Below are 26435 nucleotides of genomic sequence, written 5' to 3'. Positions count from 1 at the left end.
CATATGTATATAAGCATTAAATAAAAGTAAGATGTTTAATAAGTAAAAATATAACATTAATAAAGTATAATATTATGATTAATATTACAATTAAATGAGAAATATGAGGGAAAAAGGACGAAATTGGGTTAAAAACGGAATTTTAGAGGCGAATTTTAAAATCATCGAAGGGGGAGGGGACTGATTCAAACGCGCGAGCAAATGGGAGGGACCAAAGGAGCAAATAGTCCAATTTTACCAAACGACGCCGTTTAGATGTCTCTCCTTCAGACAGCCAGGGGATTAAATTAAAATAGAATTAAAATTACGGGGCCAAATTTAAAAACGTGAAAAGACCTAATTAAAACCAATAAAAATGCGGAAGGACTGCATGCGCAATTGTCCCAAATAGAAAAAACACGCGGATCCTCTGTCAGTCGGGTCGGGTGTTAGGGTCGGCGCCTAAAAGGCATCGTTTTGGCATGTGGGAGCAAGGCCCAAAATGGCGTCGTTTCTAAATGCTTATAAAAGCTAAAATTTTTCTAAAAATTTCATTTTACACCGTTCTTTTTTAAAAAAAAACTGAGAGCTCCTCTCTACTCTCCGGTTAGGGGGGAAATCGGGACCTCAACCGCCGTCGTGTAGACCGTCGTGCCGGCCACCGTACACGGTGGCCGGAAATCGCTCCTTAGGTAAAATTTCTTTCCTATATTTATATATTTAAGGTGTGTTTGTTTTGTTTTTTTTTTTGCTTATGTGATGTATTTATGTATATGTAAATATAGAGTATATTCGGCCATGAAATATAAATTGAAGAGAAAAAGGAAAAAAAGGTCACCTTAACCTTCGATTTTGACTTCTGGGATTTTAGTGTTTGGTTCAATTCTATTTTCTCTTTGATGTCACTAGAGTTGCTGTTTTTTAGGGGATTGAATGCTTGATTTGTATATATTAAGAGTTGCCGAGAGAGTTACAATGGTTTTGAACTTGGCCTTTTATAGCCATTTCTTTACAACTTGCTGTTTTTGACTAATCTGTCTCTTCTTCTTTTATTGCTGCAGGCAAACGGTGATGGAGCAGAGGCCACTTGCATTGGCGATGTGACCGGGGCGGTGGATTAGGTGGTTTAGGCTAGGGTTTTTTTAATTTTTGTTTTGATTTCGGGCTGATGTTAGGCACTAGGCCTATTTGGGGTTTGGGTAGGTTTTGTTGGGTTTTAGGCTTAGTGGATTTAGGGGTTTTGGGCCCAAAATTGGGCTTGTACACCTGTAAAAAAAGACTGAGTCAAACTTTTTTAATAACTTAACGGTACAAAGACTAAAAATCTAAATTTGAAAACTTTAGTAACTAAATAAAAAAATTAGTTGGATGTGCAAAACAGAAAAACTCTCATAGTTGAGTGACTATTTATGTAGTTTATAATGGTCAGTCATCTAGCTGTTTCAGACTTAACGGTACAGTGACTAAAAAATGATTCTAAATAATTTAATGATTAAATTGAAAATTTTCATAGTTCAGGGACCAAACTAGAAAGATGTGAAAAGTTGAGTGATTAATTAGAGAGTTGACCTTAATGAGAAACATGGAAAACAGCGTTGTAACTTGTAAGAGAGAGAAACTGAACACCGTATCGTTGAAGTTAGTCTCCCATATTTCAAATTGAAAAACACAAAGACAAAAATTGATCTGGTCTGACAAATACGCTTCTCTTCCTCTTTCATTCCCATTAATTTATAACCTACAACAACAATGGGATCGATTGGGATGACAGAGAGGGTGAGTTTTGTTCTTGGATATTGCATTCTTCCTCGTTTTTCATTCTCTCAGTATCATTATTATAGTCTTTCTGTTCCACATCCTTTCCTCCTTTTGTTTTCATTACTGCTACTACTACTATTAATTTTTAATATTTCTCAACCATCTTTCATCTCTATTCTTCTTTTTCCTTTATTTAAGCTCTCGTCTATCTACCATTACTATTTTCATCACGACACCACTAAGGCTATTATCTTTTAAGTATTTCTTTTGGAAATCTAACCGCACATCTTAATCACACACTCACCACTACCACTTTGATTCTTTATTCTGAGAGAGACAGACAAGTAACTTCTCCTTATATTTTTTTTTCTTTCTTTCTTTAGATAGAGAAAGACTTTGTTTGTGGTACTAATTAATGCCTAATAGTTTAGTAAAGTAAATTCATTTTTTATTTTCGTCAATCCCTAGTTTAAAGGGTGAATCCCCCGTGTTTTCCTCTTCTTTGATTTTCTAGCTGTTGAAGCTCTTTCATGCTCTCATTCTCAATGTTATAGAGAGTGAAATTCTGTTTCACCTTCGTTAAATATCTTGGGATTTTTTTCTCACCTTGAAAAATGGAGACTGGTGGTATTAGCGGCGGAGATGGAGGTAGTTCTGAAGGCGAGAAGAAGAAGCCTCAGGAAGGAGAAACAAAAGTCAAACGGAAAATGAAGACCGCTTCTCAGCTTGAAGTTCTAGAGAAAACATATGCCAGTTTGTTTTACTTTCTCACTCATTTCTGTCTCGATGTTTTTTTTTCTTTTTTGTGGTTAATATGTTGTAAATTTGCTCATTTATGCTTTTTCAGCGGAAATGTACCCGTCCGAAGCTACGCGGGCGGAATTATCGGTGCAATTGGGGCTTTCTGATAGACAGTTGCAGATGTGGTTCTGCCACCGCCGGCTAAAGGATAGGAAGGCGGCGCCGTTAAAGCGTCAAAGGAAGTATTCCACGTCGTCAGCTCACCTTGTTGGAGTTGCGGGAGAAGAAATGGGAGGTTCTGAGGCGGGAAATGAACATGGATCAGGAGGGTCCAGTTTGTTGGGGCATGGGCTGGACCTGAAAAGGGTGGTTCCAAGAGCTGGAATGACTATTCCAAGGTATTACGAGATGACTCATTCGATGGCAGAGCTTGAGCTTCGGGCTATAAAATTTGCGGAATTACAGCTGGGTGAGCCTATAAGGGATGATGGTCCAATGTTTGGGATGGAGTTTGATCCTTTGCCACCTGGTGCATTTGGCGCACCAATAGGCAAGTAACTAAAATTGCTCTCCTCTTGCTCAAAAACTGTGAATCTAATTGTTGAAATTAAGCCTAACTTTTTGACATGGATCTTCTACTCAAGCTAATTTTAGAGTTTTTTTTTTTGGTAGGATTTCAACTTGCTTAAACGTCTAGCATCTTGGACTAGGTTTCTGTAACATGTTAATAGTTACCAGCGGAGGTGGATTGCTTCAGGTTAGGAATTCTGAAGAGAAGGTTAAAACTTTCATTGGTTAGGTCAATTGTTGGTCTCAACTCTTACCGGTAAAAGCAGTAATGCATGTGTGAAAATAGAGGAAAGAGTAGATAGAACCCTAAGGAGTTCAATAAGGAATGGTTTCTATCAACAACACTTAAAGCATGGTCTAATCTGCATGCGTATTGAGTCACAAATGTACATTTTCTATTGAAGAGTTTAGATTGGTTAACTTTTAAGCTTCAGTGGTTTGATTTTCTATTCTTCCTGAATTGGTTCTATTTTCCTCTCAAATCGTGACATAAAATTATTAGCCATGTACTTAATGATCATCATACTTTCTTTGGTTTTTTGTGTTTAACTGTTGTCTTTTGACTTCAAGTCAACCAGCATTCTACCCATTAAATGTTTATATCTTTTGCTAGGAGCATCAACAGCAGTGCAGCAGAAACAACCTGGGGGGCCTTTTGAGACCAAAATATATGATCGACGGGATACAAAAACAGTCAAGGTTAGATTTTGTTCTTCTCACATCCAAGATGGGTAGGGAACCGTGAATATCCCAATTACTTTCTCCTTCATAATGGTTGCTTTTGCAATGCCTTGCCTCTCTAGGTTTTGTTAGTTTTACTGGCACTAAGGAAAACTATAAATTGGACTACCTATTAACTATAACTAGACTTTGGGCAATCTGCGCACACAAAACTTTTCTGTATCTCATAATTTGACTTTGGGCAAGTCTCAGATTGTCTTGGGTTCTTTCATATGTTGAATATTATATTCCTGTTAAATACTTGATTTATTAAATAAGTTCAATTGATATAATAGAAAAGAATTCTGTTGATTCATTCATCTTCTTGATTTAACCTGCTGCTTCTTCATTAATCTGATTATGTGATTTGGCAAGCTTCACCTGTATATCATTCTAGAACTCTTTTACATTATTCAAAATGAAGTGTATTGACAAGAAATTAACAGAACCTATTGCATCCTCAGGGTTCGGTGAGGGCTGTTTGTGAATATCAGTTTCTCCTAGAGCAGCCCACTGTTAGAACTGAAACATATGGAAGATTTCCCCTATCCTTCAACTACGGTTTACCCACTGATGGAAGATTTCCCCTATCCTTCAACTACGGTTTACCCACTGATGGTCCAAATGCCAGAGTCTCATCATTGTCTGCTGGGTGTTCATCTTTGCTTGGGAATGAACAAGTACAACCTGGATATGGTTTTCCAGGTCAGATACCAAATTTGAATCTTTTGCCTCAACAAAGCAGGCCAGGGCATCTCTTACCTACTGCTTCAGGAGAATATGATTATGTTTCACGAATAAACTCTTCAACAAATACTGCTCTCGATGCTAATATTGGTTCTCACCCAATTTCTGCACTGGGGAGTCCATTTGTGTCATCTGACAGGAGGGTCTGTCTTGATGATGATGTTTTGCGCAAAGAGAGGAAGCGCAAGGTGTACTGTTATTTGTAATGAAGTACCCTCATGGCTATTAATCGTAGAATGTTAAATCATGAATCTTCATCTATGTTTTGTAGGGTGAAGAAGATAGAATTACACGTGAAATTGAAGCCCATGAGAAAAGAATTAGAAGGGAGCTTGAAAAACAGGATATGTTGAAGCGAAAGGTTTGGGTTACTAGTGTGCCTTTTTCTTGGTCTGTGAGGTTTATGAGTTATGCATTAATACTTCTTTTGTATGTAAAGAGAGAAGAGCAAATAAGAAAAGAAATGCGGAGACATGAACATGAAAAGCGGAAGGAAGAGGAGAGGCTGCTACGTGAAAAGCATCGGGAGGAGGAGAGATACCAGAGAGAGCAGAGGCGTGAACTAGAGCGTAGGGAGAAGTTCTTGATGAAAGAATCTATTAGAGTAAGCCTTGGAGCATTTTGTTTTAAGTATTTTCAAACTCTAGCATATGAGTTTAGGGCATAATTATATCTCTATATGTACTAAGGCTGAGAGATTACGAATAAAAGAAGAACTGCGTAAAGAAAAGGAGGCAGCCAGGCTTAGAGCTACTAATGAGAGAGCTATTGCTCGTAAACTAGCTAAAGAATCGATGGAACCTGTAGAGGATGAATACTTGGAACTCATGGAGATAGCTACATCAAGCAAAGGGCTGTCTTCAACACTGCCACTCGGCTTTGAAGCCTTGCAAAATCTTGATATATTTAGAGGTAGTTATTTTTGGATATTCCTTTGCCACATTCTACCGTCTTTTAAACTCTTTGGTTCTGTCGGTTTAGTGAAGGTTACTTTGATCTTTAGTGGAAGTACTTGACTATTTATTTGATCCATGATTCTTTCAGTTAATTCATTTTATATTCTTCTGACTGGTATGATTCCCTCATTGAACTAAGAATCTCTTTTGATGAATGCTTGTGGGTCTTGGTTCTGTCTGTATCGTCTGAATTGTTAAAGCTAAAAAGGTGTCATTTTTTTTTGTATGTTACTAGTCTAAATTGCATACCTTTGTTTATTGTCCAAGTTTGAACATCTGAACCATCAATCTTGTGGGACTATGCCTTGACTGCCCACTGGTATTTTTTGCTTACCTGGTGTGAGTTTTCAGCTTGGCAACTGTTTTATATATTTCCTTTTTCTTGTTTTAGACAAGCTGTGTGAGTTTCCGCCCAAAACAGTGCAATTGAAGAGACCTTTCTCAATTCAACCGTGGAATGGTTCTGAGGAGAATGTAGGGAATCTTCTCATGGTGAGCTTGTGTAGTTGTTTTCTTAGAGGATATTTTCGCGGCATTTTGTTTTCCTGATAAGGAGATGATCTTTAATTGACTGAAGCCTAATAGCACATTAGAAAGTGCACATATTACATTGAGACTGTCATTCAGAAGTTACAATCATATAGTTTCCTGTTTGATTTAATCAATCTGTCACGTAATATGTTTACTGATTATTGATTGAAGTAAGCAAAATCTTAAAGGTTCTTTTGTTAAATTTTGCATCTTGTTTACTGTTTTTTGTTTTCATTTTTTTTAACATGCCTGGTTGCAACAATTCTGTTAAAAACAGGCTATTTCAATTATATTTTTCACAAGAAATTACATAAATATTTATAGACATAGTGAGCCTAACTTAGGAAACTTTACACTAGGAAACATACTAATTCTAGGGATGCTGTACCTAAAAACAGCCTTAAAGTTAGGGGTAATATTTACAGAATCCTATTTGATACACTCAAATATTCCTTAATTAGGAAACTGAAATCTGACACTCCCCCTCAAGCTGGGAAGTGGATATCATCCATTCTCAGCTTGCTTACTAATTTCTGAAATAACTTCCCAGACAATCCTTTGGTAAGTATGTCTGCTAGTTGACCATCAGTGGACACAAACGGAGTGCAAATTAAGCCACTGTCCAGTTTTTCCTTTATAAAATGTTTGTCAACCTCAACGTGCTTCGTTTGATCATGTTGAACTGGATTATGTGCAATATTGATAGCAGACTTATTATCGCAATACAACTTCATTGGACCTTCCCACTCGATCTTCAAATCTTCCAAAATAATTTTTAGCCATAACAACTCACAAACTCCAAGAGCCATCGCCCTAAATTCAGCTTCTGCACTAGATCTAGCCACAACATTTTGTTTTTTACTCCTCCAAGTCACAAGGTTGCCTCCTAGGAAAGTACAATAGCCCGAGGTTGATCTTCTATCAACCATAGATCCTGCATAATTTGCATTAGCATAGGCTTCAAGGGTTAAATTCTGCCCCTTTTTAAATAAGATTCCTTTGCCTAGTGTGCCCTTTAAGTACTGTAGAATATGATATACGGCTCTAAGATGTGATTCTTTGGGATTGTGCATAAACTGACTTACAACACCTACTGCATAGGTAATATCTGGTCTGGTATGAGACAAGTAAATGAGCTTCCCCACAAGTCTTTGATATGACCTTTTATCAACTGCTGCATCTTCTAGTGCATTTCCAAGTCTGTGGTTCACCTCTATGGGTGTCTCTGCTGGTTTACAGCCCAACTTGCTCGTCTCTGTCAACAAATCAACTATGTATTTTTACTGAGATATGAATATTCCTTTCCGAGAGTGTGCCACTTCAATACCAAGGAAATATTTTAACTTACCGAGCTCTTTGACTTCAAATTCTATTACTAGGCATTTCTTTAAATTCTCTATTCTTTCTAGATCATCACCAATCACTATAATGTCATCAACATAGACTAATAAAGCAGTCACTCCCCTTGAAGATGAGTGTTTTACAAATAGAGTGTGATCTCCTTGACTCTGTTTATACCCAACTTGAGCATTATTTTGGTAAATCTTCCAAATCAAGCCCTCGGGGACTGTTTTAGACCGTACAAAGCCTTTTTTAGTCTGCAAACTACTTGTCCTGTATTTGGACCGAATCCTGGAGGAACATCCATATAGACTTCCTCCTCAAGATCACCGTGTAAAAAGGCATTTTTGATGTCAAATTGCTATAATTTCCAGCCTTGGCTGGCAGCTAGTGACAACAACACTCTTACAGTGTTCATCTTTGCTACAGGGGCAAATGTCTCAAGGTAGTCTATTCCATACATTTGAGTGTACCCTTTAGCAACCAATCTTGCTTTGTACCTCTCCAAAGAACCATCTGACTTATATTTCACTGTGTACACCCAGTGACATCCCACTGGTTTCTTTCTTCTCGGTAATTGCACTAAGTCCCATGTCTTATTTTTTTGAAGAGCTTCCATTTCAACTTTCATGGCATTTTTCCAATTCTCATCTTCTAATGCCTCGGATACAGTTTTGGGAATGGAGATAGAATTTAGGTTGGTAAGAAAGGTTTTGTGGTTATGGGACAAGTTTTTGTAAGACATGAATAGGTACAAGGGATGTTTTGTACAGGTTCTAGTCCCCTTTCTAATAGCAATGGGAAAATCATCTAAATTTGCAGTATTAGAATTCAAAGTAGGTTCAGCAATTACCTTAGGTCGTATAGGAGAAGAAGATGATTGAACTTGCACCGGTGCCTTCTTCCTTGAGTAAACCAGTAAAGGACGAGTAGTGTCCTGAATTCCTCTTGGTGATTTGGGTGTATTAGGCTCTGTTTCAGGTTGTATAGGGGCCATTGTTCCAAGTCGGGCAGGTTGGTTAGTAGGCAAGGATTGAGTAGGAGTGTTTGGTTGCTGGACAGGAGCTGGAATGTGAGTGTTTTGCTGCTGTACAGGAGCTGGAATGTGGGTGTTTTGTTGCTGGACAGGAGCTGGAATGTCAAGAAGAAAGAATTCTTTGTCCTTATCTTCTGTGAATAAGATCTCCCCCCGAAGATAAGGACGAGTAAAGAAATGCTCTTGTTCTGCAAAAGTAACATCTGCTGTTACAATTTTTTTTTTGTGGCTGGATGATAGCATTTGTACCCCTTTTGAGTGGAAGAATAACCGAGAAAGACACACTTGATAGCTCATGGATCAAATTTTCCTCTATTTTGAGAATGAACATGTACAAAAGCAACACAGCCAAATATTTTGGGAGTAAGGTTACTTGAAGTATTAAAATCAGGAAAGAATTTTGCTAGAACTTGCATAGGACTTTGAGATTCAAGGACTTTTGTAGGCAATCTATTTATCAAATGAGTAGCAGTTAAAACAGCCTCCTCCCAATATTGTTTAGGGACATTTTTTTGGAACAAAAGGGCTCTTGTAATAGCTAAAATGTGACCATTTTTTCTTTCGGCAACACCATTTTTTTGGGGTGTACTAACACAAGATGACTCATGTATAATGCCTCTTTCTTGGAAATATGTTGAGAGAAATTGATTGAAATAATCCTTGGCATTGTCTGACCTAAACCTTTTTATTTCAGCTCCAAATTGTGTTTTGATCATGTTGTAAAAGGTTGGAAAGATAGACCTTACATCAGATTTTTGTTTTAAAAGAAATATCCAAGATACACGAGTACAATCATCAATAAAGGATACAAACCACCGAGCCCCAGAAATATTTGAAATAGTGGATGGCCCCCAAACATCACTATGAATAAGAGTAAAAGGAGTGAAAGTTCTTTTATTGCTTACTGGAAAAGAGGTATGTTTATGTTTTGTAAGTTCACAGATATCACAATGAAATTTTTCAACAACCAATCCTTTGAACAATGAAGGAAACATAATTTTAAGGACTCTAAACGATGGATGACCAAGGCGAAGGTGATAGAGCCAAATTTGGTCTTTATTGGTTTTAATAGATTCGGATATGAAAGATGAAGGTGAGGAATTCAGAGCACTAACTTCTTCACTGGATTTTTCAAGATAGCATAGGCTATTTACTTCCTTAGCATGTCCAATCATCCTCCTCGTATTCTGTTCCTGAAAAAGACATCGATTGTGATAGAAAACCACTTTACAGTTAGAGTCTTTGGTCATTCTTTGAATGGATAAAAGATTGGTAAATAGTTTTGGAACATGAAGGAAATTTTTAAGAGTAAGGGTTTTGTTTATAACAATATCACCCTGACCAACCATTTTGATCACAGAACCATCGGCTACTGTTATTTTTCTACTACTAGGGCAAGGTGTATATGAAACAAATTTTTGTGAGGAGTGGGTCATGTGGTCCGTAGCTCCTGAGTCAATGACCCAAGAACTTTTGGTGACTGTATCTGAGATTTTAGAATCTTGAGAAGAGGATATACCTGAAAAAGCCAAACTACAAGTACCTGTTAAAGAAGTTTTTTTCAATGATCCCAGCAAATTTTTTAACTTCTCAATTTCTTCTTTATTGAATTCAACAGGTGATTCTTGAGAATTATTTTTTTCATCCAGCTGTCTTGCTGTATATGCTCGTCCTTGTCCCTTTGGTTGTCCACCTTTTTCTGAAAAATTTTTATTTGTTGTTTGTGGCTTCCCATGGAGTTTCTAGCATCTTTCTTTAATGTGACGGGCCTTTTTACAGTAGGTGCACCATACGGAATCCCTGTTAATAGGCTTTGTACGTTGTCTGTCTATTTTCTTCACTATTTGGCTGCTCCAGGCCAAATCTCCTCTCACTTACAGCTTTTGTAACCAGGCTGAACTATCCACTTGACTGTTCTCAACTATAACTCCTCTTCTTCCTTCCTCAGCACGAACAATTGCAATTGTCTCATTTAGTGATGGTAGTTCCTCTTTTCCAAGTACTTGAACTCTTACTGCATCAAACTCAACATTTAGTCCAGCAAGAAAATCATAAATTCGATCCTTTTCAACGAACCTTTTCAGGAGTGCTGCATCTTCACTGCACTTCATCTGAATGCACTGGTAATGATCCATCTCTTGCCATAAACTTTGTAACAGATTAGAATACTCCGTGATTGATCGACTTCCTTGCTTGGTAGATGAAATCTTAGTCTTGATTTCATAGATTTGAGCAGCATCTCGAACTTTAGAATAAGTTTGTTTCACAGCTACCCATATTTCTTTGGATTTGTTAAGAAACATGCATGTATCACTGATTTCTGGCATCATAGAGTTCCATAACCAAGACATTACCATAGAGTCTTGTTCATCCCAAGCATCAAACTTAGGATCTCCTTCTTTAGGTCCAGTTCCGAGTAAGTGACTCAGTTTTCCTCTTCCCTTCAAGAACGTACGAACCAGTTGAGACCATTTCAGGTAATTTTTCCCATTTAGCCTATAGGCTACTTGGATGTTCTGAAACTCACTTGTTGGGTTTGAGTTGTTCACTGAAACTTCTGAGACATCCCCAATGTTACTGATCTTGACAGTTTCAGTCATGTTTCGTTTGAACAAATTTTACAAGCTTGAGGGCTGGTTGGAATCAGGAAAAAAATCGCCAGAAAAAGAAAAAAAATCCCAGAAATCGGGCTAAAAAAGCTCTGATACCATGTTAAAAACAGACTATTTCAATTATATTTTTCACAAGAAATTACATAAATATTTATAGACATAGTGAGCCTAACTTAGGAAACTTTACACTAGGAAACATACTTATTCCAGGGATGCTATACCTAAAAACAGCCTTAAAGTTAGGGATAAAATATTTACAGAATCCTATTTGATACACTCAAATATTCCTTAATTAGGAAACTGAAATCTGACAATTCAATTCAAAAAAAAAAAAAAACCTGAAAAGATAGACAAAGTTTTCAGAGTTATTGGAAGCAAAAAAGAAAGCGTTTCCATCTGTTTCGGATACAAAATTTACAAGTAGGACCCTGTTATCTGCTGTGAACAGTACCCTGTTATATGAGCAGTGTCATCTTTTATTGTCAAAAATAACACATAGTGACTAAGTTATTGATGATGAATGTCTTACTCAAACCAGCCATTCCATTCCATTTTCTTGCCCTATCTTTTAACAACTGCTATGTTTCCTTTTATCAGAAATTGAGAAAAAAAGGAAAATAGAACTCTTGAAAATAAAAACATGAAAAATTGGCCAAGTTACCAAATGATGCCTTGTCTGAAGTGGTTAATTTTCTGGTTTCTACCCTGAATTTCCAATCTTTTATGTTATTGTGAAGTCCATCTAAGGGCAATCTTTTATATCATATGCATTTATAAGCATTATCATTTATCATTTTCTCTATATGTGTAATCATGTTAAGGGTTGTGTTTCCTTCCCCTTGGTGGTTTGCCGAATCTCTCTATACTATTGTTGATTGAAGATGAAAATTTGTTGATGGTTATTGGCTGTGTTATGTTTTCTTATGTTCTGTTTGAAATTCTGTGCATGCATCACATCTTTTTAGCTGCCAATTTATCATGTATGGCTATGTATTGTATTTATCAAGGTTTGAATTGTGACAAATATTTTAGGTCTGGAGGTTCTTAATTACCTTTGCAGATGTTCTTGGACTTTGGCCTTTTACTCTGGATGAGCTTGTCCAAGCTTTTCATGACTATGTAAGTTGTCTTTTTCCCCTACCATTCTCCTTCGAAAAGAGATTTTTGTATTGATTTAATTCTACTAGGAGCTATGATCCTTGTTAGCATATTTTCTTTGATATGGATCTGCACTTTTTCTCTTGGATGTTTCAGGATCCAAGGTTGTTGGGTGAGATACATGTTGCTCTTCTTAGATCTATTATCAAAGATATTGAGGATGTTGCACGAACACCTTCAACTGGGGCAGGAGCAAGTCAAAACAGTGCTGCTAACCCTGGAGGTGGGCATCCACAGATTGTTGAAGGGGTGAGCTATAAGCTATTAATAGTTTATGGTTAGGGTCATTTCTTACTGATAAACTTTCTCCATTACTTTCCTGTGTTACACCCTATATTTAGGCATACGCTTGGGGCTTTGACATACGCAGCTGGCAACGCCACTTAAATGTGTTGACATGGCCCGAAATCTTGCGGCAGTTTGCTCTGTCTGCTGGATTTGGGCCACAGCTGAAGAAAAGAAATATTCAGCAGGCATATCTTTGTGATGGAAATGAGGTGCTTTTCTTTGTCTGTTGGTTATGTGGTCCTTTATCTTTTTAGTTGAAGAGTCATCTGTGCTTTCATGTTTAATATTATTATTATTTTTTTTCCTTTTTGATTAAATGAGAGTCATATTCATCCAAAGAAGCTGGCTAGTCTGCTACAAAGAGTAGCAGCTGCACTAAGCAGCAAGCTGTTCATGACATCAGGAAGTGAACAATAAGAACTGCAAGCTATTCTTTTGGTCTTAACTAAAGTTGTGATGACTTGTCTGGTTATATAGTTGTGACTTTTGAATGTAATGGTTGCCATTTTGCTTATATAATGAGTACTGCTTGTGTATTTTACTTGATAAGAATATTATGCACGGTTGAATTTTTTGAGCGAGCTATCCTAGTTTTCAGCCTTCAATAGGAGAATCTTGGGTGCGATTTGTTTAGGCTATTTCTACTTTTTTAGCCTTGACTGATCAAGTTGGGAATGCTACTGAGAAGTTCTGAATTACATCGAAAGTTTGCTTCTCCATGGAGTTCTGGAAGCTCAATGCTGTAGAAGATCTTACAATGCTTTTAGTTATATCACTCCTTAGCTGAATGGATGATTGGTCAAGAAAGCCGATGATAAAACCAAATTTTTATTGTCACTCAACTATTGTTGGATTGGACTGGGTTGGTTAGTGTGAACTATTAGTGAACAGAAAAGGTTAAAGATGCGGTATTTCTTGCTTGGTGCATGTAGGAACTTGTTTGCCTGTATATTCAACTGAAAGAGTTCTCATCTGATTCTTATGTAGTAGGGATATCTTTCTTTTGAGTACAACTATTGTATGTAATATGTTTGAGCGAAGCATGCTCTTATGGGGAGCTCTCTTTCCAGTATATTATTATTTTTACTTACTTTCTCTCTTTATGCTTATTTCTAATGCACCATACATTTCTATTCTTTATTTCCTCCTGTTTTAGTTGTTTCTTTTCACTTTGGAAAGTATTCATATTTGTTTGAATTCAGCATTTAATACGATTTTCTTCAAATACATCATTTCCTTTTATGACTATTTTTAAGATAAGGTCTATTGAATCAGTTTGAAAAAAATCCAGCCTGCGGGCATATCAATTTCTTTCTTTTTTTCGGTTACTAGAAGAAAGTCTTACTCTTCAGGGCAGATAGCAGAAAGAGTTTTTACTAATTCTGAAACAGTTATATTTCAGCATGCTATTTCGGAGGAGCTCCCCTCTCAGTATATTATTGTTAATTTTTTCTTATTTTCCTCTTATGCTTATTTCGAATGCAATATGGATTGTCTAATCTTTATTTCCTTCTGTTTTAGACATCTACATTCATACAACATTCATATGTGTCTGAGTTGATTGGTATTGAGCATGATTTTCTGCAAATTTTTTTGTTTCTTTCAGTGATGAATATTTTTAAGGTAAGGTCTAGTTGAAGCAGTTAGAATAAAATCCAACCCTTAAGCATATCAGTTATCTTGTTACCAAAAAAGATGTCTTACTCTTGGGGGTGTAATTTATGAGAGTACATCTGTGGTGGTAATACCTAAAACTATGATGGCCAATCAACAAGCTTCAAATTTGTCTTCTTTAGTTTTCAGGCATACAATTGTTAATCTATCTTGTGTGTCCATGTAGGGTAATAATGGTGAAGACATAATTACTAATTTTCGAAATGGAGCAGCAGCAAATGCCATTGCTATAATGCAAGAAAGGGGTTTCTCCAATCCACGCAGATCTAGACATCGGTTGACACCCGGAACTGTTAAATTTGCTGCATTTCATATTCTTTCTCTTGAGGGTAGCAAAGGCCTAACAGTATTGGAAGTAGCAGAGAAGATCCAAGTAAGCTAAGTTGGTGCCTCTGCAGTTCTTCATTGCTGCTCTAGATTAAACTCCTTTAATCTCTTTTCTCTTGTATTCATTTTTTCCGTATTTTTGGTCTGTTAATTTAAGAAATCGGGTCTGAGAGATCTTACAACAAACAAGGCCCAGGAAGCTTCTATTGCTGCTGCTTTTTCGAGGGATACAAAACTCTTTGACAGAACAGCTCCTTCAACATACTGTGTGCGTTCTCCATATAGGAAGGACCCAGCTGATGCTGAGGCAATTCTTTCTACAGCAAGGGAAGGAATTCGAGTTTTTAAAAGTGAAATTTTAGGTGTAGATGCTGAGGTTGCTGAAAGAGATGAAGATTCTGAAAGTGATATACCAGAGGATCCTGTGGCTGATGATCTGGGTGCTGAAATAAATGCGAAGAAAGAGATCCACAATTCTGAAGAAAGAAGCAGTTCTGTTAGAGAAACTATCTCAGGAAAGGAGGAGAGTGCTATTATGGAAACCCCACAAGTTGAAGTTGGGAATGCATGCAAGGGTTTATCATCTCCACATTCTGGAGGTTTTGATAAGGTAAAGCAAATTGATGCTTCTACTGAGCAATCAGCGGATGCTGCTAGCTCTGGTCAAGAAGATATGGAAATTGATGAAAGCAGCCCTGGTGAACTATGGGTTCAAGGACTTATGGAAGGGGACTACTCTGATTTAAGTGTTGAGGAACGCCTTAATGCACTTGTTGCTTTGATTTCCATTGCAATTGAAGGAAACTTTATTCGCATTGTTCTCAAGGTGAGCTTTACATTTTATCTGTTCTTCAACTTATAAAATCTGTTTATTACTTTTCTTCATGTATTCTAAATTGAAATTGCTTTCAGGAACGCCTAGAAGCCGCAAATGCTTTAAAGAAGCAAATTTGGACGGAGGCACAACTTGATAAACGTCGTATAAAAGAAGACTTTGTATTGAGGACATATTATTCATATATGGGGAATCCAGTGAAGAATAGACTTGTGATGTCTTCAGCTGAATGTAGGGAAAGCCCACAGATCATTGGTGACAAAAAAGATCATGATTCCTCTGTTTATCATGTTGTGCAGCAAGAATGCTTAAACAATCCACAAAATGATCAGAATTGTCTTAATAACATGGCTACGGAAGGGAACCTGCCAGTGCAAGATTTCTCTTTTGCACCAGATAATCTCCAATATCAGCAACCAGGTTATGCACTTGACAGATCTCGTTCACTGCTAAAATCTTATATTGGTCACAAGGCAGAAGAGATGTATGCATACAGATCATTACCTCTTGGTCAAGATCGTAGAAGAAATAGATACTGGCAATTTACTACTACATCTTGTAACGATCCTGGTTGTGGTAGGATCTTCATTGAGTTACTTGATGGTCATTGGAGACTCATTGATACTGAAGAAGTAAATTTCCATCTCAAACAGCTTTTAAATTCTGACACTGCTGTATATGTTTTTTGATGCATGTTTTGTCGCCTTACATATGTTAGTTGCTTTTGTGTGTTCAATTGCCTCTTTTTCCTCTATGCATGCAGGGTTTTGACGCTCTGTTGTCATTTTTGGATGTGCGTGGGATCAGGGAATCCCTCTTGCATGCAATGTTGCTGAAGATTGAGATGTCCTTTAAGGAAGCTGTTGCACGGAATAAGCTGCATGTCAATGAGAGGCAGAAAGGAGACACTGCTAAGGAAAAAGCTAATGAAATGGCTTCAGGCCTTGATTGGAGTGTCTATTCTGAAAGTCCTAGTAGCATTTTATGTGGGTCTGATTCTGATATGTCAGAGACATCATCTTTTTCAATTGAGCTTGGCAGGGATGAAAATGAGAAAAATAATGCCCTGAAGAGATATCAAGATTTTGAGAAATGGATGTGGAAGGAGTGTTTTAGTTCATTGACATTTTCTGTCATGAAAGATGGGGAGAGAATGTGCAAAGAGCTTCTGGGTGTATGCGATTCTTGCTTCAATGTTTATTTTGTTAAAGACAATCACTGCCCTTCTTGCCATACGACCTATATTGCCTCTGAGAGTGCATTTTCTGAACATGTGGCTCAGTGTGCACAGAAAATGCAAATGGGTGCTGAACTTGCTTTGGATGGTTCAGTGTTTTCTCCTCTGAGAATCAGATTGATTAAACTTCAATTAGCTTTGCTTGAGGTCTGTGCCTTCTCATTTGGACCTCTCCTTAGATTTGAGAGAAAGGTAGTGAAGAGGGATTTTTTGGTTAGTTAAAATCATAAATATGGGTTTATGACCTAGTCATTCTTGTAGCTTGAGCTCATTGACAAAATGAAAAGGCAAGTATAGGGTGACAAGTGGTCTAAGGAGTCCCTTCTAGTTTCTGAGCTTTTACTTCCTTTATTATAGAATGTCGTGCTCTTTTTGGGCAGTTTATTTGATTCATAAATGACGAACCTCTGATTGCAGTTATAACCATAAGCCATGACAATATCTTTTAGGTATTTATTATCCAATATTTTTGCGGCTTAGCATTGTCCTCTTGCAGGTTTCTATTCCATTCGAAGCTCTTCAATCCACTTGGACTGAGGACTACCGAAATTCTTGGGGTATGAAGCTGGACTCTTCAACAACAGCTGAAGAGCTTCTTCAGGTTTGTGTGCCAGGCGCATTTACTGTGTTAATCATCTCTTAACTTTAAAAGTTTCCTCACTGTTATTGGTTCATAACCAAGAAAGAAGAGTACCCATCATCTAACTGTTGCTCTGCATGGCATTACTTTCTCTTGTTCGACATGGATAAGGAATAAATTCTTGGTATTGAGAAGATTCAAAAGGAAATGATAAGATTGGACATGAAAGTGAAAGGGAAGAGAAGAAGGCAATAACGGGATAAAAGGAACATTGAGCTAGGAGAAATTAGAAGAGAAGAGGAGAATGTGGGATTTGAAGCCTTACAATTGTTGTTTCTTTTATTTGATACAAGCTCACCAGGTGTGAAAACCTAAGCATAATGGAAAAGGTGTAGGATCTTGGTAATTGTTTTCTATTCTACTTAAATGGCTTCTGTCATGCAAGCTTTAGTTCCATATCATTTAGTAATAATGTGTTATTCTAATCTTTTTGCAAACACAGGCTGAATCAACAGGGTGCTTCTTGTTTCTTTCCTAATCTTTTGTTTTTGTTAAGAAGTTGGGTTACTTACTCTTGTGCCCATTTTAGATCTTAACACTGCTGGAAAGTTCCATCAGGAGGGATTATTTATCCGCAAAATTTGAGACTACAAGTGAAGTACTGTCTTCATCTAACCTGTCAGAACATCAAGTTGATTATTCTTCCAATCTTGAGGCTGTTCCTGTACTTCCATGGATTCCAAAAACAACAGCTGCTGTGGCTCTGAGGCTTATGGAATTCAATGCGGCTATCTCCTACACACTTACCCAGGGGGCAGAGACTAAGAGGGACAGGGGAGCTGAAGAATTTATGGTAAGCACTGCCTTTTGCATCGTGATTAATTCATGAATATATAAAGCAGAAAATAATATCCTCAATAAATAGAAGAATGATGAGATTTGGATTCCTTTTAGTGTGGATTAGCATACTGAAAATGCTATTTTATAAGTATACAATTTTCTTTTGGTACAAGGAAAAGCAATATGGCACAAACTTGAAATTTCCACCAGAAAGGACACCCAAGCATTTGGCTCAAGGCTGGTGCATGTGTTTGAGTTGGGTCCGAATCACTTCCCGTCTTTCCATCTATATATTCATTTTTTCTCAAATCAACAAAATATAAAAGAATTTCTACCTAATACTCATTTCCTTTCGACATGAGTTAAGTTTTTTACTAGTCCTATATTTGATGCCCTCATTCATGCGCTGAGATCCTACAGACATCGGCTTTTTAAATAATAATAAGATATAATAATCAGAAAGGGACAGTAAATGTAATTTCTTTCATTTTCTTGTGAATGGATAAAAAAACTGGATGGGACTGGTTGAATTGGGAAACTGTATTCTGTCTGGTCTAGTTAGTATCCAGCTTTTCAGTGAACTAGTTAAACCCAACATAATTAGTAATTGAACCAGTTTTAGGTTCACTTTTAATAATTGATAAGACTTGAACTCTTAGACTTTTTTTTAATCAAATACTGTATCATTAAACCAACTGTTTTTTTGTTAAATATTTACTATATTTAATACGTATTCAATTATTAAAATAATGTATTTTGTATTTAAGTAATTTTTTCAACTGGATTGGCTGGTTGAACTGAAATCGGCAACTTCACCTATTCAACCTCCTGTCTGGGTTTTACTTGCTGGGTTTGGGGTTCTGTCCTGCTATATACTTAGCTTCTTACCGTGAGTACCACATTTAACCTCCAAGAGTTGGGCATTTGTTGGATGTATCTTGAAGAGTTGTCAGTTATATTTGAAATAGTATATGGTACAATTGTTTTTTGTTTTTCTTATGACGCTTGAAACTAATTATTCTCAATTTACTCTGTTTTCTTTTAAGGAGCTTCCCCCTTCTAAGTATACTTTTGTGAAGAACCACCAAGATGATGAGACAATGCAGACTCCAAATCAAGTAAAGTATCTACAAAAAGCAAGCTGGGATAATGTAGGGATAGGATTTTCTGGTTCTGGCCGTGGGGAAGTTCGTAGGAGGGGATTCGGAGTCATATGTGGTGGAAGATATCAGAGGCGGCCTGCTAATTCTAGATCTGGATCTAGAGAGAGGATTACAACTGCAAAGAGTGGGAGATTAAGGCCAGTAGTGGAATGGAAATCACGGTCACATCGGCAGGGAGGGCGTAACCATGGTCGATTAAACAGCAGAAGGCCAAAAGTGGCAAATAGAATGGTTGAGAGTGCTGGTGAGAGAGAGAGCCAGAAGGAAATAATGGGGAAATCATCCAGAAGTTGTGGAATGAATGCTTGGAATGGAGATGAAGTAGCCTTATTAGAAACAGGGACTGCTGGTAATGGTAGAAGCTCTGAAAGCTCAGGATACAAGGATGAAATAAGAGATGAATGTGATTATGAGGAAGTAGATGAGTATGGTGGTGGTTTCAATGGCAAAGATGATGATGGGGAGGGAAGTGATTACGATATAGACCGTGGTGAGGAGGATGAGATTGAAGAAAGAAATTTGAATGGAGGGTATATAAAGGAGAATTCAGATGAGGGGGTGAGGGATGCAGCAGATGATCTACCATACGGATATTCAACAGAAGGATGTTCAGGGTTCAGTGAGTGAAGAACTTTGTTGAAATGCTTAAGAGGACGGTTTCTGAGAGGTAAACAGTGGTTTATGTGTTCACTGACCAACAAGAATATAATGGTTCTAGATAGGGAGGAAATTTTAACCATGTAAAGCACCTCCTCCGTGCTTGCTATAATACAATACAATTGCCAAGGAATAGCATCTAAAATTAGCAGAGATAAGCAGTATTTGCTTCTCCACTAACCAGCCTCTGTTTCTTATGAGAATCAGAACTTTGCCTGGTTAATGACACTGTTATCGTAAATTTGGGAAAAAAATACTGTAGTTGCAACTTAAATGCATTATTTTCATTTTAGTACTGATTTTTTGCCATCAAATTATACAAAAAAAAATTGTAGTTTTTTTCTTTTTCGGCATCATTTAGCCCCAACTTTTAATTTCTGTCAAATTGTTGCAAAGATAATGACGGGATTATTGATGTTGATAATGGTATTCACATGATAATTCATATGTAACATCAATAATTAATTAATTTTTAAAATTAAAAATATTAAAATTTTAAAAAGTGTTTTTTAAAAATTCAAAAAATATTAAAAATATAATTGAAAAAATAGGTAAAATTTTCAAGTCAAAAGAACAAAGGTTCAAACATGATTCACCCCTGATTTTCTATCGTCACCATCGTCTAGCCTCACAAATTTAAAGGTATTTATGGGTTGAGTTCAGATTGGGTCTAATCAAAATTCTAAGCATATTTATTAAGTTTGGGTTTGTCTAAGCCCGGCTCAGATAAAATCATAAAATTATAAAAAATAAGATTCAACCATACATCAAATATGAACAAATGGTATTATAATTATAAAAATTCAAATATTTTTTTTTTATAATTTTTCACTATTTTAATTTTTTAATAATTTTTATAATAATATTTTTTATAGTTTTGAATTAATTTAAAATAAATTTGAACCAAAAGTTATCTAGATTTAAATGAACCTGGACAACCTTTGTCTAAGTACATTCTAAATGTGCATATATATATATATATTATAGTTTTATAATTCTTTAAGATTTTTCATATTTAATTTTTATAATATTTTTTGATAATTTTGTACTTATCTAGAATGGTTAAGAAGAATTAAATATGCTTGTCAACTACACTGAGACCACTTTGACATTGGTTTATTAAATATTTCCCTCCTATAATTTACATTTGGAACTATTTGTTGAAAAGTCTATAGTAGATTTATTATCGACACTCAATAAATATTATTTCATATGTTTCGCTAATAAATACATACATAAATGGTGCATGTAACAAAGTGTTTGTTTCCACTTAATTTAATTAAAAAAATAAATAAATGGTGCATGTAACAAAGTGTTTGTTTCCACTTAATTTAATTAAAAAAATAAAGAGTTAGTAGGAGGAAAACCTTTCAAGTAATGGCTATATTCTAAGCATGGAAAAAGGAATATTATATATATATATAGGAATAGAAAGGAAAGACTTGTACTTCAAACCTAACATATGGTTAATTTCGTCAAATTAAGGTGTTGAAAATGACGTTGCATGCAATGCAAGGGATACATATATCAAGCGGAAGAGGGTGGTATGTTGGGGAGTCCTGGACGTTGCAACTCTCCCAAAACAGTATCGCTAGCTGGCGGCTTCAGTCCCTGAGGAAGTGGTTGCCATGGTTTCGATAGAACATCTCCTATAGCTGCATTTATGCTCTCTTTCGACTGTTGCACAACCCACACTGCTTAATTATTCCATAATATTACAAACCATTATAATGCTATTACTTGTATATGATACCATCATTTGCATTTCTATTTAATGTAGGTCTATAGAGTTTTTTAATTTTGCAAACTGCTGATGAGTTCTTTGTTGCCTGCCTTCTCTTTTTTCTTCTTTTTCTATCTTAATCTACTGTATTTTAGATTCTATTATGTTCTTTTATCCCTTCAATAAAGCTTTCTTTGAATGAGACCAAAAAAAAAAAAAAAAACAAGATTTGGAAATTAATAACATTTTTTTATTTTTAATAAATCTTTTATTCGCCCTATTATTTGAGTAAAAATTAATACTGTTTCTCCATTTTTTCTATTTATAACTTTGTATTTTTTATAGCCATAGTAAACATATAGTATTTGCTTTTAAAACATTTGAATTATATAAGCATACTGATTTATTTGGTCCTTTCACTTAAAAAAGAAAAAGTTATTTTAATCTTCAATTTAATTTTTCACCTCTTTTAGCTTTTTAATTTGTGCTGTTTGTCAAATTAGCCCAAAGTAGATGTAAAAATTAATATTTGTTAACTTTGTTAACGTATCATGCACATCGATGCCACATCAACAATTATTTTTTTAATATTTCTAAAAAATATATTTTTAAAAAATTAAAAATTATTTAAAATTATAAAAATTTTAGTTATTTACTAACGTGATATACACGTGGATTGTCATGTGGATGTTACGTTAGCAAAGTTAACAAACGTGAACTTTTCCATTTATTTTAGGGTGATTTGACAAACAATACATGTTTAAGGGTTTAAAGAGACGAAAAATTAAATGAAAGACTAAAATAATTTTTTTTTGTAAAATTGGAGAACCAATAAGTCGTTATACCAATTATCTATAATCTTATAATATATATAAAAGTACGAGTTTGATACATTTTTGAAGTGACGAGAATATCTTTTATTGTTAATTATATCACTAAATTAATATTAGAATAATAATTTATTAGTATTATTATGTGATAACAATAAAATTAATATTAATTAATAGAGTGGTATATTAATGTGAAATTAATTAATTTGATCATATCTTTTAAAAGTTATACTTAAAAAATATTATTTTATTAATTAATAAAATTATTGAATATAATTGGATAAATTAAAAATAAAAAATCAGTTTTTAATTAAATAAATATAACTTTTATATATAATATGATTTTATTTTAAATATGATAATAATTAATAATGTTAAAATTAATTTTTATAATTAATAAAAAATAATATGTGAAATTAATATTATATATATAAAAAGATAATATAAACATATTAATAATATAATTTATAATTTATAAATTTATTTATTTATTCTTAATTTATATGTCAAAAATAAAAAATAAAATAAATTTATTTTATAATTAAATTAAATATTATTTTTTTATAAATACTAATTGTATCTAATAAAATTGGTTTGATTCAATACAAATTCTGACTCAACAAATAGTATCACTCATATCTATTTAAGAAATTAAGATAAAAAAAATTGATCAATCAAAAATTAACATTTTGTATTATCTATGTTTCTGATATTTTGAAATCAATAATATAATTATAATTATTTTTTTATTAATAATATTATTTTAAATCTTGAATATAAAATTACATTCGTAACAAATTATGAATATAAAATAATTATAATTTAATCATAATTATTTAGTTAATTTTATTATTATCAATAGTTATTAGCACTTAATTAGACTTTTGATCTATATTAAGTTACACTTATTTTAGATTAATTGTTTTTTAATTAGTGTTATAGTTATATACCAATTAAAATTAATATTTAGCACTACAAATATATACATTAACAAGACATTTTATTCAAAAAATCTTTAAAGAATTATTGAGAAAAAAAAACATATTTTAGAGTCATTTAATAGGTTGTTTCCATCACCAAAAAAAGGTACAATTTTTATTATTACTTAAGATGTTTAGTTATTATTATTTGATATTTGATGATTTTAATAATGTTCACATAATTGTAAATTTTGTTTAGGACTGTGTTGTGAAATATTATGTGTAATAAAATACTAAAGTAATGGTGGAAGCTACTAACCGGGTGGAAGTCCATGAGAGGGTGGGGACTGATAGGACGTGAATGCCGGGGTCTGCCTTGTACATGGTGCCATGATGCGGTTGAATGCCCGGGACCGGTGCTGCAGCAAATCTCTGCATGCAATGCAAACCACCAAATCAATTTATTTCCAGATGCCAATCCAAAACGCTGGCTAGCAAGTCCTTTTCTTTTTCTTTTTCTTTTTCATCATTCTAAGAAACAAACAGGCCAAGAAGCCTCCAAATTAAACAGCAAGGATTGAGTGGCTGTTTACCCTTGTTGCTAGTGGCAGTGGTTGTGGAAAGCAAGGTATTCCTGGACTTATTCCATTTGTTACCTACGGTAAGAGATTACCAAAGATGAAAATAATTACTTATAAGACACATTTGGCTGCACTAGATTATTACCGGTTAATTCAACATTAATTTAATTAGAAAATAAATTTTTTTTATATTTAAAATAAATTATATTATTAATTTATTTTAAATCATAAATTTCGTATTTTTGAAACATATTTATTTTATAAATTTATATTTTCTACACTTAGGATAAGATTTTTAGTATAAATAAACAGCCTCATTAAACTTTTTTACAATATTAGCAATATTCATCTGTTATACTTTAATTAGGTGTAGGGAAAAAGGAGCTTACACGTTTGTGGTGGTGGTGCCAATACGAGGGGCCTGCTCGCGGAGGTTCCCACGTAGGCCGCGGTGGTGGCGGCGGGGGGGCTAGATGTTTAGGCCTTAAGTGGATTAGGGATTGGTCCACGGTGGGATGACCCCATACATGCAAAGGCCTAAAGTGGTGGTGCAAGGGTGACGACGGTGGCATAGGCGGAAAACCCATAGTGGGTGCAAGCCAAGGATTCATGTCTCTCTTGCCTCCACCTGCTGCAGTGGTGGCAGCACCACAGATTTGGCTCTTTTGGGTCCAGCTTGCTGCCGTCGCCGCCTCACGAGCTAGCAAATGCTTCCGATGAGATCTATATTTCTACACAGCAAAACGTAGTTTATTCATCAATTCAAACCAAGCAAACCCCTCTCTTTATCAGAACTTCATTTACCATTAAACAAATTAGCAGCTTGTACAGGCTGCAAATGTAAGTAAATTTATATATAAAAAAAGGGATGAAGCTGGGAAAAGCGGTAGTAAGTGAAGGGGTAATGAAATTACTTGAAGATGGCTGGCAATATTGTTATGGCGAGTGAGACATTGGATTCCCATAAGCTCTAAAATTCTTGAAGGCACCGCCTTATCCAGCCCCAGCTGCTCTACTGCTTGCACGAGCCTCCTGTGCAGCTCTGGCGTTCAATCCACCTTCACAAATTTCAACTCATAACCACCACTTCCCAACAATTAAAATCAGCCACCCAACAATCCAACACTTAGAAACTGGGAAAAAAATTAAATCGCAAAACATAACTGCCTCTCTCTTGTAGATAATTCACATACTTCCATCTTTACTGCCCCTGGAAGTCTGTGAATGGTCCATAATTAAGAAAGAGGAGGAGGCTGCTGCCATTGATATCAAAGAAAACCTTAGAAACTACGAACTACTCTAATCTCTGGTTCAAGTAATTGAGCAATTATACCTTCTCTTTTCGTTTCCCTTGATTGTTATTCTTTGCTTGTGCTGGTGATTTTCTTCCCTTATCAGCATCTTTTGAAGTTGTTTTAACTGCTCTACCTTCCTCTCTTTTGCTAACAATCTCCTCGCCTTTGCTTCTGCTCCAACCTAACGCTGAACCTGAACATGAACCCGGATCCGAAACCTTACCTTCTTCCTCTTTCCTTTGATTATAACCGTCACCCGTTTCTTCTACCGATGCGTTCATCTCCGGGTCCTCACCGCCAGGGGCGGGTAATTCCGCGAGAATTTCAGGGTCCATCTCCAAATCCGGCAACACATAACCGTCGACAAATAGATCCTCAAAATCAATACTCTCGAGTAAATTCCCATGGTAGAAGTCAGTGAACTCTTCCGAGCTAATATTGAATTTGAAATTCTCCATCGCTCCTTTGTTCTCATCCTCAGTTGTGTTCCTCAAAGGTGACACAGCTAGCATTAATTCAATTCAATCACTCTCTTTCCCCCTCAAATATTCACCAAAACTACAAAGAAATAGTTATTAAATTCCAAAGGTACGTATATGTATTACATGTCTTCTATGCAGATATACACTGTATTTCTAAGAAAATTGATACAGGCTTAAAAGGCCAAGTATTAGATGAAGTATCTGTAGAAATGGGAATATTTTTTTCTGGAACCTGAACTGAGATGGGGAGATGTTTTAAGTAGTTGCCGAGGCTTCCTGCTGCTTCTTGTTTACGCGGAAAGCCAATATTTACTTGATGACCAAAACAAAATGTGAAGTTTTCAATTTAGTACGAAAATCATATATTCATTAAAAAATTTAGTGTTTGGTATATTGGTATTATATTTTTTTATTTTATAAGTAGTTTTAAAAAATTAACATCTATATATATTTAAATATTTTATTATACTTTTATAATACATTTATTAACCCCTAGAGTCTAAAAACTCGAGAATGTACTAAAAATTTTCTTTTATAAAATTAAGTAAAACAATTGATAAAGTACATTATAAATATTAAAATATATTTTAAATTTAAATAAATTATAAAAATAATTATTTTTATTTAACTCAAATTATATTTTAATTATTTATATTCGAAATGTTACTTTTTATTTTATCCAACAAAGATTGAATAGGAGGTTTTCTAGCTTAAAGAACATTTTTTTACCGAAACCAGGTAAAGAAGTAGTCCTAAAAGTTGTTTCCCAAGCATTCATTGTTTCCTACATAAGTGTCTTCTTATTCCCCTTGAATACATGTGACGCCCTTTAGAAAATGATAAAACTCTTTTTT

General features: G+C 35.1%; 1 protein-coding gene and 1 pseudogene across 11 annotated transcripts; one reads left to right on the top strand and one right to left on the bottom strand.

The window, feature by feature from the left end:
• Positions 1–1605: 1605 nt before the first annotated feature.
• LOC107934716 (homeobox-DDT domain protein RLT2) lies at positions 1606–20045 on the top strand. Of its 11 annotated transcripts, none has more exons than XM_041082994.1 (19): positions 1606–1755; positions 2252–2490; positions 2585–3028; positions 3662–3747; positions 4233–4703; positions 4787–4876; positions 4955–5119; positions 5205–5427; positions 5863–5963; positions 12024–12110; positions 12246–12398; positions 12491–12646; positions 14278–14484; positions 14596–15264; positions 15351–15905; positions 16037–16702; positions 17007–17111; positions 17680–17943; positions 18977–20045. In XM_041082994.1, exons 2-19 carry the CDS (start codon positions 2352–2354, stop codon positions 19718–19720), a joined length of 5325 nt encoding a protein of 1774 aa, XP_040938928.1. In that variant the 5' UTR covers positions 1606–1755; positions 2252–2351; the 3' UTR covers positions 19721–20045. The 11 variants fall into 11 exon arrangements, 6 of the variants coding, with proteins under 6 accessions (XP_040938928.1, XP_040938930.1, XP_040938927.1 ...); XR_005906257.1 differs by lacking the exon at positions 18977–20045 and adding an exon at positions 17262–17492 and having other exon boundaries at positions 1652–1755; positions 2358–2490; positions 17593–17852; XR_005906259.1 differs by lacking the exon at positions 18977–20045 and adding an exon at positions 17262–17492 and having other exon boundaries at positions 1653–1755; positions 2358–2490; positions 16037–16657; positions 17593–17852.
• A 1010-nt stretch (positions 20046–21055) lies between these two features.
• Positions 21056–25909, bottom strand: LOC107934701 (transcription activator GLK1-like; annotated as a pseudogene).
• Positions 25910–26435: the final 526 nt, after the last annotated feature.

This window comes from Gossypium hirsutum, chromosome A12 (assembly GCF_007990345.1).
Source record: "Gossypium hirsutum isolate 1008001.06 chromosome A12, Gossypium_hirsutum_v2.1, whole genome shotgun sequence".
NCBI lineage: Eukaryota > Viridiplantae > Streptophyta > Magnoliopsida > Malvales > Malvaceae > Gossypium > Gossypium hirsutum.
Note: the sequence above shows the minus strand (reverse complement) of the source record. Positions and strands in the feature narration are given on the sequence as shown.